A 19791-nucleotide genomic window follows, 5' to 3' on the forward strand; every position below is an offset into this window, starting at 1 on the left:
TTTTATTAATACTGCTGATATTGCCCAGAGCTTAAACAAAATAGGAGCTGAAGTAAACAGTGCACAGTATTACCCAGCAACAATCCTATAATTAGTTTTGGAAATTGAAGTTGCCAGAGTGATGATTTAGGTACTTCCAACCAAAATAAATTTTCAAGGGTTGCAAGCCTACAAGCTCTCTGGTGGTCACATACGAGTGTTTCATTACTGCAGTATGTGCTATAAGAAATTCACAGTAAGTTACGTGATGATTAAATGTAGACTGTCCATTGCAGAGTGCCTGCAACTTTAGCAGCTATGATGATGCAAGCGTTCCTAGCATGTACACAAATGTTGGAATCCAAGGACGCAGAAGCTGCTTGTAGTGTTTCAGACTTACAATGAGAAAAGGAAAGGAGAAAGTCCTTTGAGAGCTGCTCCTCAAAATCATCTGAATGTCATTTAAATGAATAAGTGCCGCTTTTGCAACAGCCAATTACAGACTTGTTCATGCAGCGTTGTTCGTGGGGTTCGCCCAGCTGCCTTGTGTTTGACCCGATGGACGAAGCCTTCACGTGGCGCCTGCAGTTGTTTGTGTTCTATGTAATTCGCATATCGTTCGCAGAAGCCAGGCAGATGTCTACACGTGTTGTAGACAAGTATTAAAGTGTTGAGGTCATGGGCCATTTGTTCAAAGATTGCTTTGGTCAGCATTCAGGGTTAGATCCATCTAATTAAATAACCAGTTTTTGAAAGGTTGACGTTTAGAACTTGGTTGCTTTTTGGTGCTTTTGAGGATGTGATTTAACTGGTAAATCTGACGTATTGGGTTGAATATTAAAGCTTTTTCCCTAAAACTTTATAATTGATTTTTATATAAATTTGGATTTTTACGTCAAGCCATTTTTTTTTCCTCAATTACAGTTGGCATTTATCTATAATTTAGGCAAAAATAAATAATTGGTGACACAAAGGCATGTGGGCATGGCCAGGAAGTAGGCTCTCAGCACAAGCTCTGCTAACCAGCAGCTCTGTGCCAGGCCAGTCAGAGATGGAGAGAGGAGATGCTGCTTGCTTTTTGGTGCATGCTTTCTCAGTAGCTCTCTGAAAACCTCAGTGAAACTTTCAATATATTTAGCACACTAACACTCAGTGAGAAATTCTTGTTTATTAAGCTTGTATCAAAGGCTTAGTTGACATGACACAGCTCAGCCTTGACCATTTTAGGCAGATGATTAGTGAAAAATATGGCACTAAATCGGGCTCTTTCCCAAGGGAGAACACAAAGCCTGCAGGCAGTGCTAACTTGGATACTGATGTGCTGCCACTGTCCTCGTTCATTCATTCGTTCATTCATTCATTCTTTTATTTAATTATTTAAATACACAATGTAAAAAAATTAAGAGCTGCAACCCACAGTTACATGGCTACTGTAAGATTTTTGACTTTCTAATGATCATCGTGCTGTGTGCTTGCTGCGCGTGGGGCCGTCTTGCGCACTTTCTTGAACCTTTTGTGTGTGTGTGTTTTTGAGAGAGAGAGAGTGCATGTGTGAATACCCCACATGAGCTGAGTGTGCCCCCTGTATGTCTGCGCCCTGTTAAGCAGTTGAATGCTTGCCAAAGTCTAACCTAGGCTTCACCAAAAGAAGCACTTCAGTAAGGAGATGATGACCATTGGATTGTGCGTGTGTGTGCGTGTGTGTGCGTGTGTGTGCGTGTGTGTGCGTGTGTGTGCGTGTGTGTGCGTGCGTGCGTGCGTGCGCGTGCGTGCGTGTGCGTGCGTGTGTGCGCGTGCGTGCGTGCGCGTGTGTGCGTGTGCGTGCGTAAGTGCATATGCTTCAGTCCTCAGCATGCGTCTCTGTACACAAAAAAGTGAATTCATCACCATTTCCACGGTTACCACTATTTGTGTGGTTGCTTATGGGTTGCTTATGGACTGAACAGATTTAATGAAGGATCTAGCACCTAATGAAAAATCTACAGATAAATATGTCCTACCATTGCTCCATCATATCTGAGCACATGGTGACTTGAGACGAGAAATGTCAATATTTGGCTCTCTAAACCTCGAGTCAAATGTTCCTGGAAGTAAAACATGCAGAAGAACTAAATTAGCATGTTCTCTCTGACACTGTGAGGCCAGCAAAATTAGCTGCTATGAAATATTGCTTTAAATCATTCTTTGCAGTTTATTTTAAAATGAGATGTGTAGTGATTAGTACAAGAGTATAAATAAGTGAACAGACTCACCAGTTAGGTGTACAGTTAGCCCTGGAATAATGGATTTTTTTTTTTGTTTATTGTTATTTATTAGAAAGGGTCAGTGAATTTTATCGCACAGCCCTGGACACAGAGCATCCAGAATGAACTGGCTGTTGGGTCAGGGTGTTTTAATGTTGTTTGTATTGGTTAGGTGGAAGAGATGTTGGAGGAAGCAGAGAAGGAGAGACTTGGAAACCCACAAACTCCTGAGAAGCCTCTCATCAGACTGCGAGTGTGTATCTCTCACACACACACACACACACACACACACACACACACACACACACAAAGCATGTCACTGTTGTGTGTGAGTGAGCATTACATTATTTGACTGTGATATGATGCTATGGATTTACAGTGTTGATTCTCTAGATCACTTGCACTCTCTTGAGCTTGTTTGTTTCTCTCCATCTTTCTTTCAGGTTGACTATAGTGGGGGGTTCGAGTCTTTTAATACTATGCGATTCAGTCAGAAGTTTGTGGACCGAGTGGCAAACCCCAAAGACCTCCTACACTTCACCAGACAGAGAGAAGCCAAGGATGGCATGAGAGGCAAGTCGTGCATGCACACACACACTCTTCGGTGAGTTCAAAGCATGTATAACACGTGTGTGTGCGATCACGCGCAGATGTGTGCACATACAAAATAATTAACCTAAACTGTGTGTGTTTTAATATTAATATGGGTTTGCAGAACACAGCAGGGCTCTTATGCAAGTCAGGGTGCTTGTCCTGGTCTGATGCCAGCTGAATGTTAATGGCCTGTAGCGTCACTCGCTGTGCTGTTGCTGTCTATTCCACTTCCAATTACCAGTACAAATTCAGGCTGTTAACAAAGACCTGGTTGTTTCATTGCAAGATTATTGCTTCTGTTTATGATGGCATTTTGCCTAAGTTTGTGTGTGGGTGTGTGTGTTGTAGACGAGGGCATAGACTTTGAGGCACTCCTCTCTCGCCCGTCCTCTGAAGTTCTGCAGTTGCGAGTGGAGGATCTTGTCAAGGAGTATTTTCAGACTGCTGAAAAGGTGTGTATGAATGTGTGTGCCATTTCCATGTGTCTTTTTTTTTTTTTAATTAGTTTTGATCAGTTTGTTGGAAAGAAATTGGAAAAAAGAGAACAAGAGGGGGGGGGTAGAAATAACGAACAAAACAGAATCCCCCAACCCACATTGTACCCTGTCATCTCAGATATCTCAGCAAGCAAATAAATGAGTAGCTGAGCTCAGTAACAATAATAATAATAATAATAATAACAAAACCACCATCTTGCTAGTAGTTGTAGTGGTCATACAATCTTATATTCCGATATCGATAGATCCATATCTTTTCCACATAACAGTAAAAGTAATAACAGGCTGCCAGACAGGCTGCAGTAAAATCCTGCACCATCACCACTTGTAGTATAGCAGTGTTTCTTCTAAAGTCAAATAGTACATCAGATCTTTAACCCAGTGGTTAAATGTAGGTGGGGAGTTAGCTTTTGCAGCCTTCCTGGCAAGATGACGTGCTGCTTAAATGGAAAGATGACATAGGCTTGGCTGAAGTGTTTATACAAACATGCTGTGATGTCACTCTAATAATAAAATAAAAAAGTAAATACCACTACAAGTGAAGATGGCTCAATAAAGGTCTCCACAACTTCTGAGAGGAAAGTGAATATTGATTTCCCAAATGATGATAGTTTGCAGCATGACGAGAACATTTGTGCAAAGGTGTTTAGATCTGTTTTGCACCTATCGGACATGGGGTCAATATTTTGTAAGAAGTTTAGACCAATGTAAACGGTGGATAACCTTAAAGTGTATCACAATATATATATTTGGCAGATTGAAATGGAATGTATTCTGCATAAGACACCTTCCCATGTTTCCCCAGATATATGTATATCTAAATCCTCTTCCCATTGTTGTTTTAATACATTTAGAGGCTCCAGATTTCCTAAATTAACTGTAGAATATACATTGCCAATTATACTGAGTTTGGGGTGATTTTCAAGAATACCATCCTGAAGAGGTTTAGATGATATGGTTGGAAACTGGGAGTAGTGTGATGAAATGAAATAAAACTACGAAGCTGTAAGTACCTGAAAAAAATTATACAAATCTGTTGTTATTCATAAAGGAAATGTTTTACTATATGGAATCCGTTCCCACCCACTATTTATAAGCCCTGTCAATTACTGTGGAAGTGAACGTTTGTTTTTGTTTATGGGAGCATGTATTGAGGGTTCTTGAAGCGAAAGAACATTTCTAAGTGTTTCACAACTGGGTTGGTTGTATATCTGGAAATAGACATGAGCATGGGAAGATTATGGCATGTAAAAAAATTGTTGTGAACCAAAGCTAAATGATGATAACATGTAGAGTTATCTTGATTATTTTAGGAATCAATCCAGCGTTATATGACAAACCACCATGCGAACGTTGTCTTCGCAGTACTCTTTTATGAACTCTAGTGGTTTTTAAAAATTCCGTTTAAGTACCACAATTAATTTATCAATGTGCAAAAAAGGGTTTTGTTAAGAATATTGGAATATTTTGGAATAAAGATGAAAATGTAGGTGTTGTTGATTTTATTAATATTCATCCCTAGCAATAAAGGAAGTGTATTCCATCACTCACGATTTTGTTTCAGGCTGCTTATGACAGGGAATTTGGCTTCATAAATATTCTTCAGTTTATGTCCCAGATCCTTAGATATTCAAACTTCTTGTATGAAGCTTGAATCACTTTGAATGGAAACAGTGCGGCTGACTGGATCACCTGATTTGTGGGCATGAGTCCACTCTTCTCTGTGTTGATTTTGTATCCAGGTATTTTCTCAAAGCTGTTCAACATGCAAATTGAGTAAATGACAAAGCACTTTTGTAAGACACTCTAGATAAGAGCATCTGCCAAATGCCATAAATGTAAGTAGCTTTGGTAAGATAGCCAAAGGATCAGACAAGTATACAAGCCTATTGTCTGCATACAAAGAGACCTTGTGCTCTAGTTCTCCCCTATGCATCTCTGATTGTGTGCTTATTATGTAACATTACAGCCAGTGGTTCAATGGCCAGGGCAACCAAAAGACGTGACAAAGGACACCCCAGCCTTGTTCTACGTTCCAAAAAAGAAGATAAACTATTATTTGTATAAATTTCTGCAAAGGTGAAGCATAAAAAATGTCAATCCATCTCACAAATTTTGGACTAGACCAGAAAGGCAATCCCACTCCACTGGTTAAATGCCTTCTCTGCATCTAGTGTTAATATATGAGACGTCAAATGGAGTGGGACTATAAAGGATATAGAATAACCAAATTTCTTAAGAAATTAACTAAGCAACCCATCACGGACAGGACATTGCCCATTTTGCAAATACTTCACCATAGCAAGAAGCTCTGCTGTAGAAAATGGACCATCAAGTTTTTGCAGGTGCTTGTGTTATCAAAAACCTTGGAATAGAAGCTGAAAAAACACTTATTAATCTGTGAGTGATCCACATGCTTGATACCTGATTCATCATTTATTTCCACTTTAGTTTGGCATAATTTGGAAGTGGTATCTTTTTTTCCATGAGATTCCTCGATGGCCTTGCAGCACATACCATTAGCCATCATCTCCTTGGTGATGATGAAGGCTTCCCCACTGCTACAAGCCAAACAGCTGTCAAGCTGTGCTTGGGAAGTGATGTCTGTGGTTCTTTTGGCGAAAGCGACTCCACAACCTTTCCGCAGTGTTTGGCTTTCAGAGGCCCCTTTTAGATTGAAGGGTTTTAATACCCCATTTGGGTCAAACCAGACTCCTCACATTGGGTTTTTGGTTCAGTGTCATCACCTCCCTTGTTAAGTTTAAAGTACTCTGAGTAGCCATAGAAATAGTAATTTTTCTTATCTACACCTGTGGTAACCCTCATACTTTTTAATGGCACATCTCTATTGATCTTTTTATTGTTTACCTTCTGAACACATGAGAGCCTCTTGCTTATTAAGTAAACTTTTTCTCCTCTAAGATCTTTACAAAGAGTGCTGTCACTGGTCCAGTACTCTACTGGACTGCTGACCACTAGAGGGCACTTTGCCTCCCACTTGTGTCCCAGGGCCCAGTCGTTGAGTAACCCTGGTTTTGTGTGTGTGTAGAACATGCAGCTGTCCCTGCTGACGGAGCAGGGCATGGGGAAGGCGGTGCAGGAGTTTGTGGATAAAGAGGAGCGCGACGCCATTGAGGAGCTCATCAGTTATCAGCTGGAGAAAACGCAGCGCTACCTCCGAGAGCGGCATGTGGAGGCCAGCGAGGAGAAGATCGACGAGGAGGTGAGTGTGGGGTTGAGGGGGTGAGGGTAGTGGAGTGGAAGCTGTAGTAGGGAGATTGTGGCTTTCATTTTGCTGATCCAAATCACGGCACGCGCTCGGTCCAAATCTGCTCTATGACATGTTGGCTTTCAGCACTGCTAACGCAGGCATAGGGTTTTCCCGCTCTTCCAATTACCGATAATGACTGCTGTCTTTTAGCGAGCGCAATCCTCTGACTTATTGATCAGTGTTGTTGCTTTCAGAAGAGTCTGTCTAAAATGCAGCATTTCATGATGAATTTGTCTGCTTCAAAGGGCTTGCATCACATTCACAGGATCTCTGTAGAGATGAGAATGACATGAGTTGCCGTTTTGTGTTCAAAGGCCACTTAACTGATGGCGACAGAAGTCGGAACGTAACGTAAATGTACAGGATATTCACACGGTGATGTGACGTTACACTTACATAGCACCTTTCCCAGTACCCAAGGATACATTACAGTGAACACACAACACGAAGCTTTTACACCCACTCAACGCACCAGTGAGAAGCAGCAGCCAACTGCTTACACCATACTCCAGTAGGGGGATTGGTAGTGTCAAATAAGTCCTAATCCTTCTAATTCACACATGCCAGCTCTAACACTGCCCATCAGATTGTGTCAGAATGGCCCAGTGGTTCTGTGTTTAAAAACTTGGTAAGGACCTCCTTGTTTTTTAGAAAACCTTAGTGAACGGTCCTGAATTTCTTACTTCCTGACGTTATTGAGAAGGAAGAGGAAAGAACAAACAGGACAGGATTTTGGAGTTTTTAATTGATATTAGTGGTGGTGTTTGGGGGGGGGGGATGTATGAACAGATGAGTCAGACAGATGAATAGAAAAAATGATCGAAGTGAGCTTGTAAGCAGAAGCAATGATGGAGTGGAAAGAAGATGCTGAAGCCTGAAGGTAGAACCCTGGGAGTGAGGGTGGGTGTTGGGTGCAAAGGCCCGGATAGGGAAAGAAGACGTGAGGGGACTTTTAATGGAAGCTAATTATGTTTTGATAAAGCTCAACATTGGTGTGTGCGTGTCTCTCTATTCACCGAGTTTAAGCAGGTTTCAAGAAATAGATCACTTTGTGCCCGTGAATGGGTGTGCATTGTCTCAGAACATGAGCTTTCATCTGTCGCATGTGAAATGTGTCTTTGAACCCTGGTAATAGCATGGGCATGTTAACCTCCCCTTAGTCTGTCATGGTCTCCTGTTAATTTTTCTGCTTTAAGCTCTTCTCACAGAATCCTTAATGACATTGAACCCTTTGAATTTCTCAGTTTGTGTCTAATGCGTTCTCCTGCGCAATGCCAGTGCAGGCGCCAACTGCATCTGGTATTTTAAGATGGGAAAATGGGCCTTTTGTGCTTTGCGCTTAAAAAAGGCTTTTGCTGACCTTATTCAAGGTTAAGATAGGACTAGTAGATACTTTTTAAATAAAATTTATAACGATTGAGGTGTGTGTTTTTAAAGGGGATGAGGCACCAAACGATGGTAGATTTTTTTTCACTTTACCCTGACAGGTACACCTAGCTTCCAGGGCAGCAGGCTTGCGTCAGAGAACTTTTCTAGAGGGTGGGCCACACTGCAGGGTTTCAAAGCCCACACACACTTGTCACTCTTGAAACTCCCTCTTCTTTCCTGTAGACATTCACTGTGTATTTATCTGGTAATAGTGACTTTTGTTGGTTCATATGTAACTGTGCATGTAACTGTGCATTGTGCTTCAGGACAGGAGGCACAGAGCTTACTGCTCTTTTCTGTGGCCACACTTACTCACGCCATTCATCCTTGGCTGTGGAGCAATGTGCCCTTTATGGAAATCACTGCTGAGTTTACACAGACACAATCATGCGCAAGTTCAGCCACATACCCACACCAAATCACGATTCAGTAGCTTGTTTGATTATGCTCATCTCCCATAGCAACTGTGCCATAACAGTACTGTACTGTAACTCAACTACTATGCGTGTGGGGTTTTCTCATTTTCTCATGGGGCTGGGGGGGGGGGGGGGGGGGGGGTGAGTTGCTGTAACTCCACCTGTTACTGACAGGTAACATAACTGAGTTATGGGTTTCTGGCAGCTCTCTGCTCAGGCTGCAGTTTTTCTGTTCACCCCTGAAAAGCCCTTGATGGGAATGTGTGCCAGCGTGTGTGCACATGTGAATATGCTAGACCCCATTGAAAAATTAATTAGCAGCTGTTTTCAAATATATATATCAAGGTTAATAAACCCATGTTTTTTGAGTAGCAGAATGCTATGCTAAAAGAATATCTTATGGAAACCTGATACTTTTCATTCGACTGTGCAATTATCTTCATATTATACCAAAAGGAACCTTACATATTATTGTGAACATTAACCAGTGAAAGTAGAAATAAAAATACCATTTAACCAGAATCTTGATGTATGTTTCTATTATGATATTATAAAGGTTTTATTACAGAACATGGTAGAAAGGTGCAAGCAACACAATGGCTCAATCATTAATATTCTGATAAAATCATAGTGGCACAGCTGTCTATAGTTTTACCTTGTGAGCAAAAGACCTACAGTCATTACTAGAACTTGTTTCCTTTGTGGTTTTTCCAGATAATACATCAGATTTTCCTTAAAATTGTGGAAATTAAAATGCTTTATTACCATATGCATTTTCTTTCATTCTACTGGAACATCTCAAAGGAAATATGAGGGAAAAAGGCATGGCTTATTTTCCCCATCAAGACACGGACCCAAAACTCTGATAATGGATGTGCTATATTTTTGGCACACTTTAGAAATTGTAAGAGATAATTGGTTTGGAATAATTTCCTTTCATTTGTAATTAAATACACCTTTGATAAGTTACAGGTATAGGAAATATAGATACCATAGCTTTTCTCCATTTTAAACTGAATTCCTGTAATTCCAATAAAACAGTCAATCTTTGTGTTTTGTGCCTGTGTGTACCACACTGAGCATGGAGAAACAAAAGGTGAGGTAAAAACTGTCAGACCAGTTGAGAAGCAAAACTTTAGAAAACCATGGGCAATAACAAGGCTACAAGCGCATCTCCAGAGGTATTAATGCTTCTATGTCCACTATACACAAAGCAATCAACACTGATTAACCAAATGAGTAAACGCAGCTGCGCAACAGAGAACATGCATCTAAAGGGATTGCCATCTGAAGCACAGATGGTATTTGTATCTTACTGTTTAACATAAACATGCTGCATCATTCATGAAGCAGAAATGGACTTTTTATATGTATTTTCATTAGAGATGGCAAATTTTTTATTTATTTATTTATTTATTTTTCCTGGTACCAATCCGACATCAATAACTTGCGTTTCAATGTCACTTGATATCGATATCAGCTGATACTTTCTGATTTAAAACCACCGTGGGCCTAGGGTTTAGCAATTTAGAGGAATTGTTTTGTGAGATGTATTTTATATATGCCATTTTACAGATGTCATGCATCGATATGACCAAAATAAATAAAATTCTAAAAAATAAAAAACTTTGTTTACAGGACTAAGACAGCTTTTCCCCTTTTTCCTTTGTATTGCTTTACAGTCAGTCAGTCTCTTACCTAGACAATCTTTATTGTCTTGGTCATTACCTGCATGGTTCTCAGCTTTATTGTACTCACCCTCAGCGCACACGCCTGCGAACACACACACACAGTCTGCCTGTCTCTACACAGTACTGTTGCCTCATTCACTCCTGAAATTTACACTATAGTTCTTCTAAATATTTTTCTTATTGCTGAATGCAGCTGTAATTCCACATCAACGTAACCCTATAACTGTTTTTGTGACTTTCAGCAGTAACTTGCTGTTTTACCTGCTACACACAAGACATACACCAGGCACTAAGTGAGCAGACAGAGAGAGACTACCTCTACTAGGACTCGCTCTTCACTTGAGCTCTGCATAAACCAACAGAAATTTGATGCTTACAAGAAGGTTATTTCTTATGCTTTAAAGAAATCTGTGAACATTTGAAGTTAGGTTGTTCTCCAGCTTCATAGGCCTATTTAGAATATCAAGTCGACCTTAAAACTCAACAGGTTAAAAGAAAACAGCATTTTTTCCCATTTTTTTTCATGCAGTTTGAACACACTAAAGCCACAGAGCAATTAACTTCATGAATTTGTGTGCTTCATTAGTTTGGTTACATAAGTATTCATTAGTTTGGCTGTTATTTCTCTCCAGCTCTGTTTATCAGGTTTCTGCTGCTCTTTCTCATTTCCCTGACCTTGACTTACCTTTACTTCATAGTCAAACAGGAAAGGTCATCCTTTTTTAAAGAACAGATTAATGAACAGATCACCGTTGGTCAAGTATATGGCAGTGAACAGTCCTAAAATGCTGTTTTGTCTCGTTTAAATGCTTTTACTAAAAGGCAGGTAACCTGTTCTCAAAACTAGGTTATCAAAATTATAACAAAGGAAATCACTTGAGTGCATGGATATTTTACATTTGAAAATAATAGTTTGTAATCATTAAAGGGGAAGAAAATGCAACAGTTCAACTCTGCAGCTGTATATGAACTGTGCACAAACCTGCACAAACCTGCACTGCACTGCTGTGGAGTTTTCAGGATGGATTTGAGATGTTATCAGATTGGTTTCCTTAAAAATTTCTTCACCAATATCAAATCCAGTATTCTGGCTAATATTGGCCTGATTCCGATACGTGATATCGGATCAATTCCATCTCTAATTTTCTATGCCATTTAAATGGAGGAAAGTAAAATTGAGATAATGTTGAAAGGGAAATTTTAACACATCTACAGACTCATGCTTTGTTCAGAACTGGAGGTTATTCCTATACCTAATGTAATCCAAAATTATGCGCTTTCTATCATTTTTGGTCAGCAATTGCAGATTTTCAGTGCAACTGATGGATGCAGTATATGGCCAACTGGGCAGAGACACACTAGGTGCAGTTGCAGAAGTATCTTAAAACGTTTGATGCATCCAAATGTGCAATTGGTTTCTGAATTCAATGAATATTTAAATTATTTACGCAAAACAAATGCCTTATTTCTAGATAATAAAATGTTTATTAACCTTAACCCTAACCCTGTTAGACTCTATTAGTGATGGTAAGTTTGAGTTGAACCTATTATTTTGGACAAATGAATCAGATGTCTGATTTATCCGTTTCATTTTCAACCCTCACCCACCCAGAGAGCAAGGCCAATTATGCTCTCTTGGACTCCCAGCCAGGGATGGGGATCAAACCAGCAATTGGGATCCCACAGCACCTCTTAACTAAGATTGATGTCTAGCCTTGTCTTAGCAGTACAACTGTGACATGACATGGGAAAAGACAAGAGTCCCGATGGGGTTAACCTTTTATTAGGTTTGGGTTTCAGTACAGGTTGTGCAGGCAGCCACAACAGAAAAGAAATCAGTAAGAACAAACTCAGACTGAAAAAATGAACACAGGGCTGATTCTTTTGGGGGAAACCCTCCCTCCTGGATAGTGGCTGCAACCAGTGGTAGTGGCATAGTCCCCACTGGAAATACAAAGACACAAAGTAGGTAACTGCTGGAGTCTGCACTTACCCATCTGCCTTGGGAGTAAAATCTTTTATGGAGTTGGGGAGCAGCTGGATAGTGCACACAGGTGTCAGCATTATGCACTTCCCGTAGTGATCCGGCTTCCACCTCTGAATCAAATGGCAAGGGCTGTCCAAAACATTGGTGCTGAAAGCTTTCATCTTATGTTGAGTACCATGGACAGCCCCAGGTTGGTTGGAGGATGCATGTGGCTTTGTTTCTTGGTGGTGTGGGTCCTGCAGACCATGACACTCGGATCTGTTGGAACCACTCCTCCAGCTTAGGGGTCACAGCTCCACTGGGACAGCCTTGATTTATCCTCCACATTTTTCTATTTCTTTGTTCAGTTCCTGGAATTTTTCAGACTTTTTGTATTCCTTCCTTTGGGACTTCCTCCTATATCATCACTGCTGTTTACTGCATTTTTTCTATCTACTATCATGATGTTTTGAAACTACTTATCTGGATCTGGAAGTCTCACTGGATCTTAGCCTTGATGTTCTTCAGCGCCCTGTGTGGTTCCTCCCATTTGGACATATGACCCTGCCAACTGGTTGCCTTTCAGTGCCAGCATCCTAAATCCTGCTACTAGGTGCTTGTTTGTCTCAGAGTCTGCCATTTGAGTCTTGTTTGGTGTGATACACCCCTTCTTCGATTGACTCACTTAGTACTTGATCTTGTGCTACTATGATTGATTAGAGCCTCTGTGCTGTCTTTTCAATCCACTGGTCAAATCATCTTATGTCAGTCACCACTGCAATCTGTCATTGGTACAGTCCATGGAACGGCTTATCCTGCCATGGCATCTCCTCTGCTTTCATAGTGACCATGTCGCCCATTTGTCTGAGGCACATCAGCTCATCTGTAGGAGCAATGCTTGGATGTATTCGTGGTTGATGGTGTGTCTCACCCTGGGCAGTCGCCCTTATACTTTGTATGCCTCTTCCTCCATGCTACATACTCACAGAACAAAGAAGACTTGGATTCAAAACCCAGGTTTGCAAGTGTAGGTTATTACTAATGCCAATTCAAGTCCTGTGGAAACACTCCCAATGATACAAATTCTACAAGAAATAAACTTGTATATACATAAGTATATAAACAAAGTGCAATATAGCTTTATGGTAAGCACTACAAGCGACAAAACATCTATGCTGCAGAATGGCCAACATATAAGCAGAAACTGAGCTTTCTGTGATGGAAGAATGTTTCTAGCACAGATTGTTGTGCACTCGTGTTTCATTGACGTTTTAAATCCTGCATAACTCTGCAGACAGCTGTCAATGATTTGAGCGATGGTTTGGCTTGGACATGCAGCTGAATTAGTCCTTGCTACTGTGGTGTTTTCATGTTTAAGTGATTACCAGATAGGCCATTCACTGAATGGATTTACACTTGAAAGGTCAAAATTAACTTATTGTTGAATGTCAGTTTGCTCACGCAGGCATCACTGCTGTTTCAACATGGTGTTTTACTTGTCTAAGGAATACTTGCTGCCAAACACTGCACCAAAATTGAATTGTCTAATGTTTGTCAATGATTTAGATAGTAATTACAGTAATTATAGAAGTAATCTGTACTGGAGGACAATCCTCCTTTTGTGATTCACAGCACAGATGAATTTCAGCATGTGTCCATGCATTCAGCATGCATCCATGCATTCATGTGTGCGCACAAACACACACACACACACACACACACACACACACACGCACACCACACATACAGTGTGTCTAATTAATGCTACTCTAAAGAACTCCTTTTTTTCTGTGGGAATAGTATGGAATTTCCAGGTTTGTATAAGTATGGAAGGAGAAATGAATATGGAGAAATATGTGTTTTGAGACTATTGGCCCTATTTTGTTTTATAAAATATAAAAATTGAGAATTTCTAAAAATAAATTGATTTATACAAGCACAGTGATTTTCATGGCATTTAAATCAGGCAACCAGCGCAGCGAAAATGTTTACCAGTGTGTGAGAAAGCACAGGCTATGTGAGCTTGATGTTGTTGAAAGCAAAGCAAGAAGTATGACTGAACACACACACACACACACCTACGCAGACCTGCCCCTGTGCCTCTGTCTCAGCACTGCCTCAAGTACCTTATAACTACCAAATCCAGATATCTGAGGCCAAATCCAAGACCACATTTGAAAGAAAATACAGCAATATATTTTTAATTGTATATATTCATAGCTTCACAAATAACCAGATATTAAGTGTGTCTAAACATTTATGATTTATGCAGTTAGGCAGTGTTGGTTGTTTCCATGGACACTAAGAGTAAACAAAGCTTCACAGATGGCATGAAAATTATTATAATGAAACTTATATTGTTATTTACTCAATATAAGTAATGCAAATAATATAAGTAGCAGTGGTTAGTTTAATTCCTCTTTGGGCAGAGATGTTTGACAGTGGAATGCATCGCTATGGACTGGACACTACCTTCCCTGCACAGCTGGCCAAAGGAGCATCTACTCAGAGATCTTTGTGAAATCATCCAAAAGCTTCACCCACTGACCCATGGCCAGTTTTCTATGGAAAGATGGTGGCAAGCATGACAGAGAGAACATTGTATGCCTAGCAGTTAATGGTAGACCGCCTTCAGTATGTGGATGGTATAGCTAATATAAGGATGACTGTCTACTACAGTCTACTGGCTGTGCAAGACAGAGATACCACATGTACCTTGATGAAGAAAAGAAGAAGAGGGAGCACACACAACAAACATAAAAAGAAATTAGCAGAGGATGAGGTGGACCAATTCAAAATGAAGAGAAAGACATCTGCAGGTGAACTGCGAAGGGTCTGGCTGTGGCCATGGATTTTGTATGCATGTCTTCATCTGGGTATTGAGGGTAAAAACCAGTCAATGGGACATACATTTTTAGTGACTTGTGTTTTTTACATTTTGTTCTTATGCTTGTTAAGGTTTCAAAAGGTCTTCTTTTAGTATATGATTGCTACTTATTATTTGACTTAATTTATAGTTATTTGTTAAACGGTGTTTACAATCTTTTATTCCATCTAACAGTCAATGAAGCAAAACCAACAAACTTGTTCTATTTTATAGTTCCCTGCTGAATTCTGTTACTCAATTACATCCATTCTGTTACTGTAGGGACTGAACATAGAGTTATTTAAATTTACATGACAAAAACTGAATAACATTGCATTGTTTTAGCATTACAGCTTGAATAAAATGCTTTACATTGAACTTGTCTGAGTATGGTAATTGATTTGTACACTCTTCTGGAACTAAATTTTAGATGTTTCTGGGAACTATTCTCCCAGTTTTGGGGTAACAGCCCGAAGTGCTCTGATTAACATGGCAACCACGACTACTATGTCTGCTTGATTAGCCACTACCATCTTGTCTGTCTGTATCTGGAAGTCCCACAGGATCTTAGTATTTTTCACCACCTTTGTATTTGTAGTATATCCCACTTAGACCTTGGAACTTCCAGCTCATACTCAGAACAGATGTTTCTGTACACTATACCAGCCACTTGGTTGTGGCGTTCCATGTATGTCCTGCCTGCTAGCATCTTGCATCCTGCTGTTATGTTCTGGATTGTTTCAGGGGCATCTTTGCACAGCTTGGATCTGGGGTCCTGCTTGGTGTGGTAGTTTCCAGCCTCTATTAATCTTGTGTTCAGTACTTATTCCTGTGCTGCCATGACTAGTGCCTCTGTGCTGTTTTTCAATCCAGACCTTTCCAGCCATTGGTAGGATTCCTCAATATCAGCCACTTCCACTATCTGCCATTGGTACATATTGTGCAGGGGAGTTTCCTCCCATGATGGTCCCTGCGCCTCCTCATTTCCATCCTCTTCAGGTTTCTGCTGTCTGAGGTACTCACTAAGCACTTCATCATTTTGAGCCATTGTCTTGGTGTACTTCTGTGTCTTGGTGGTTTTATCATGGATGGTGGCTCTGACGCTCATTAGTCCGCTGTCCCCTTCCTTCCACATAGTGTACAGTCTGAGTGCTGGATTTGGGATGAAACCTCTCCATGCATTTATGAAGAGTTTCCTTGTCTTGATGTCAGTGGCTTCTATCTCCTCAAACCAGATTATTATGCCAGCAGGGTATCTGATGAGAGCACAGGTGTTGTTGGCCTGGACCTTGTTTCTCTCATTCAGCTGAATTCTCAGTACTTGCCTCACTCTTTGTAGGAATTTGCCTGTAGCTGCTTTCCTTGTGGCCCCTTCATGATTTCCACTTGACTGTGGGATTCCAAGGTACTTGTAGCTGCCCTCAACATCTGTTCTGTTACCTTCTGGTAGTGTGACCCCCTCTGTTCTAGCCACCTTCCCTCTCCTTGTAACTATCCAACCACACTTATCCAGTCCGAATTACATTCCGATGTCATCGCTGTATATCTTGGAGAGATGGATGAGTGTTTTGATGTCTCATTCACTTCTGGCATACAGCTTGATGTCATCCATGTACAGGAGGTGGCTGAGGGTAGCTGTTATCCATAGACACTCTTGGTGATTATTTCACTAAGGTTCAGGCCAATGCAGAACAGCAGCAGGGACAGGGTATCTCCTTAGTAAATCCCGCACTTGATGGTGACTCGTGATATTGACCAAGTTGGCTTCTAGGGTTGTCTTCTACAGCCCCATTGATGAAGGCTCTTGGAGTCCTGTTTGTTATATAGCCTAAAGAATTCCAGGAAACCTGTGTGGGGCATTGAATCATAATCAATATAGGCAGTGTCCACGTTGGTCTTGAGTGACTGTTTTTGTTTTTTTCCCCACCCATAGCAGGTGCTTGGCTCCTCTGATGTTCTTGCCAGTTATATGGAAGAAAAAGAAACTACAATCAACGAGAAAAGTGAGGTCCTGCAGGCTTATTAAAGGGGCGTTTATAATCACAGCAGCTGGTGTGCATCATTACTTAATAGTTTCATCACTGTCAGTTCCTTAAATATCTAATGTTAATTGCTGTTAAGATAATATAACTGTAAATTATTGTTTATGTTCAATCTTCCACAAATATCCAGGCTCATAGTAAAATAAAACACCATAGATCCTCACTCGTAATTTTGATTTTCCAGATACATGAGTTTCATAACTGAGATGTGTGAAATGTCTTGTTACAAATGTCCCCCTCATAAACTAATATAATCTGAATAGGATTGTTCATGAGATCATATGCAAATAACAGTGTCAGAGAGACTTTTTGATGATGTATGTGAACCAAGCTAACAAGCAAGTTAATTCATCATTACCTTATCCACAGCAGAAGTGAATTAATGAACATGTGTATCTCTCTATAGCAAAGTCGCAAACATCATTTTATTTGGAACGATTTGGCCATTTTACATTTTCATACCCACTGTATCAAGCCATCATTTTATTTTATTTTTTGTGAAATATGACATAACTTGGGTCTAATTTAGGTTGTATCTAATCAGCCTCCTCATAATGTTTATAGGTATAGTGTGTCTCAACTAAATAGGCTAGATCCTATGCTGTGAGAGAATTTATCTCCATAATCTAGTTTAAATTTTGAGAAGGAGTAGTTGTTCAGACTTAAGCTCAGAGGCTGTGTTGACAATAGTTTTCTTGGAGGAAAAAAGATTACACAATCAAGATTTAGAATAGATTCGAGGTAACTGTACAGTTTGATATTATCCTGCTATTTTAATTAACACAGATTAGTCTATTATCATTTTACCTTGAATGCCATTGCTTTAATTCTGTTGGGTTGTTCTCACTGTACTAAAAAATTGTGCTTTGACTGAAAATGTCCAGATGTGAGAGAAAGCACAATCATGACATTTGAGGAAATGTATGGCAATTTATGAAATGCAGCTGGTTTCCTAACAACATATGCTGTGAAATTGTTTCACTATCAAAATTTATGACCTGGTATTAATATCAAAACATAGATTTTGGTATTTTGACAATACTAATCCAGTCTTATTCTTAGCCTTTGCATTCAGTCTGAAGTGAGGATGAGACATATTTCATTCCGCTACGTTCACCTCTTCAAGTATGTTTTCATTCCATGTGATGCTTGTCTCCCGTAGCAACCGTATCATAGGTTTTTGTCACTGTGCTCACTGTCTCTCCTGTTCACCTTTTTTTTTTTTTTTTTTTTGTTTGTTATATTAATATGGCCACTTACTCATATCCAAGATCACAAAGAACTCTAGGGGGGCAGGCGGAAAATGGTGAGGAGAGAAAGTAGAATAGTGCTGAATGAAAAGATAAGTGCTTACTTTCCTTTGCTTTTCTCCCCTTCCACTCTCTCCCTCACTCATTCATATATTAAATGTCAGCACCAGTAGGATGTCACTCTTGTACCATGTGTACTTTTCCATTTGGAACTTTGGGACTTAATAAAATGTAAACCCACCTGGGTGAACGAATGATGAATGGCACATAATTGACCTTGTTTTTCCATCCTCCCCAACAGCCTGATACAATAACAGATCAAACCAGCCTTTTGATAACTCCTTTAATGGCTTTGCTCTTTATCTGTCTTTTATGCATTGATGCAGTTTCGCAGTATCGACAAGGTTGAGAATAAGGGATTTTTAAAAATGTATTAATAGCTGTCAGTATAGGTCAGAAGAGCACCTGCAGGGAGTTATAGAGCAATTGATTTTTATGCCTGTAAACATGCTTTTTGAGAGGGATTCTAACGTGTGTGTGTGTGTGTGTGTATATTCTCAGATTCGCCGCTTTAGGGAGTCAAAAAGAAATACTGCAGAGGAGGATGAAGAAGTACAAGAAGTCAGTTAAACATACATGCACCACCACTCACACACACGCACAGAGAGCCTTCTTTTCTTCCTTGTACACAGCAGTAAGTGTTATATGGTTTGTTTAGGCTATTAACCGCGCGAAAGCCCACAGGGACCGGCCTGATAACATAAGGGACGATGACTTCAACCTGTCAGATGAGCCTGTTGATGTTGCCATGGAGTCAGATGAAGACTCCATCTCAGAACCACCAGTTCGTGGAAGGGGGCGTGGCTCTAGAGCCAGAGGGGGAAGAGGCCAAAACACAACAACAAGAGGAAGAGCAAGAGGTCTCACACACACTTTTTTGGGGGGGGGGGGGGGGGTGATCTTGGAGGAAGTGACCATTCACACGCTAAAAAAAAACGTTTTTTTTTTTCCCCCCCAGTGTTCTCCTTTATTGCTGTATAGCCATTAAGTAGTCTAGTCAAGCTGTATAGCCCTTAAGTAGCCTGGTCTGACTACAGGGGATTCGCAGAGGTGGGTGGTTGCTGTACCTGCTGCAGATTTTAGATGCTTTCAGCAGGAACTGCAGGATCTAAAAAGTGGATTTGTCATGGAGTCTCACAAAGCTGCTATAAATAAAGAACACTTGACGAGTCTGTTTTTTTAATTCTGTACATTTTTATTAGTCATTATAAAGTGGGTTTATTCATTTTTATGTGCTAGGCTTGGAGTACCAAACCTTGATGGGACTAGATTTATAAATCATTTTGAATAATCATTATGGCCTAGGCTTGTTCTAATTTATGAGGCATACAGAGGCATTCTAGTGGAAATGAATATGATGCAGATTCACAGCGTTTAGTTGTGGTTTTGTTCTTAACCCTCTAGGTACTGGTTCCCAGTCAGGCCAGAGAGGTCGGGGAAAGAAAGCGCTCTTGTCAAGTCCTGTTAAAACAAAGTCTATAAAGGAGG

The 19791-nt window shown here is 40.3% G+C and overlaps 1 protein-coding gene across 3 annotated transcripts in view; it reads left to right on the plus strand.

Moving 5' to 3' along the window:
• mre11a (MRE11 homolog A, double strand break repair nuclease) overlaps window positions 1-19791 on the plus strand; it is a 57078-nt gene that overhangs the window by 26302 nt on the left and 10985 nt on the right. For all 3 annotated transcript variants that reach the window (XM_035528649.1, XM_035528650.1, XM_035528651.1), the window contains 7 exons: window positions 2395-2475; window positions 2666-2795; window positions 3165-3268; window positions 6363-6536; window positions 18805-18864; window positions 18962-19163; window positions 19708-19791. In XM_035528649.1, the coding sequence (XP_035384542.1) occupies window positions 2395-2475; window positions 2666-2795; window positions 3165-3268; window positions 6363-6536; window positions 18805-18864; window positions 18962-19163; window positions 19708-19791 (835 nt within the window). The remainder of the gene's footprint in view (window positions 1-2394; window positions 2476-2665; window positions 2796-3164; window positions 3269-6362; window positions 6537-18804; window positions 18865-18961; window positions 19164-19707) is intronic.

Source organism: Electrophorus electricus, chromosome 7, assembly GCF_013358815.1.
Source record: "Electrophorus electricus isolate fEleEle1 chromosome 7, fEleEle1.pri, whole genome shotgun sequence".
NCBI lineage: Eukaryota > Metazoa > Chordata > Actinopteri > Gymnotiformes > Gymnotidae > Electrophorus > Electrophorus electricus.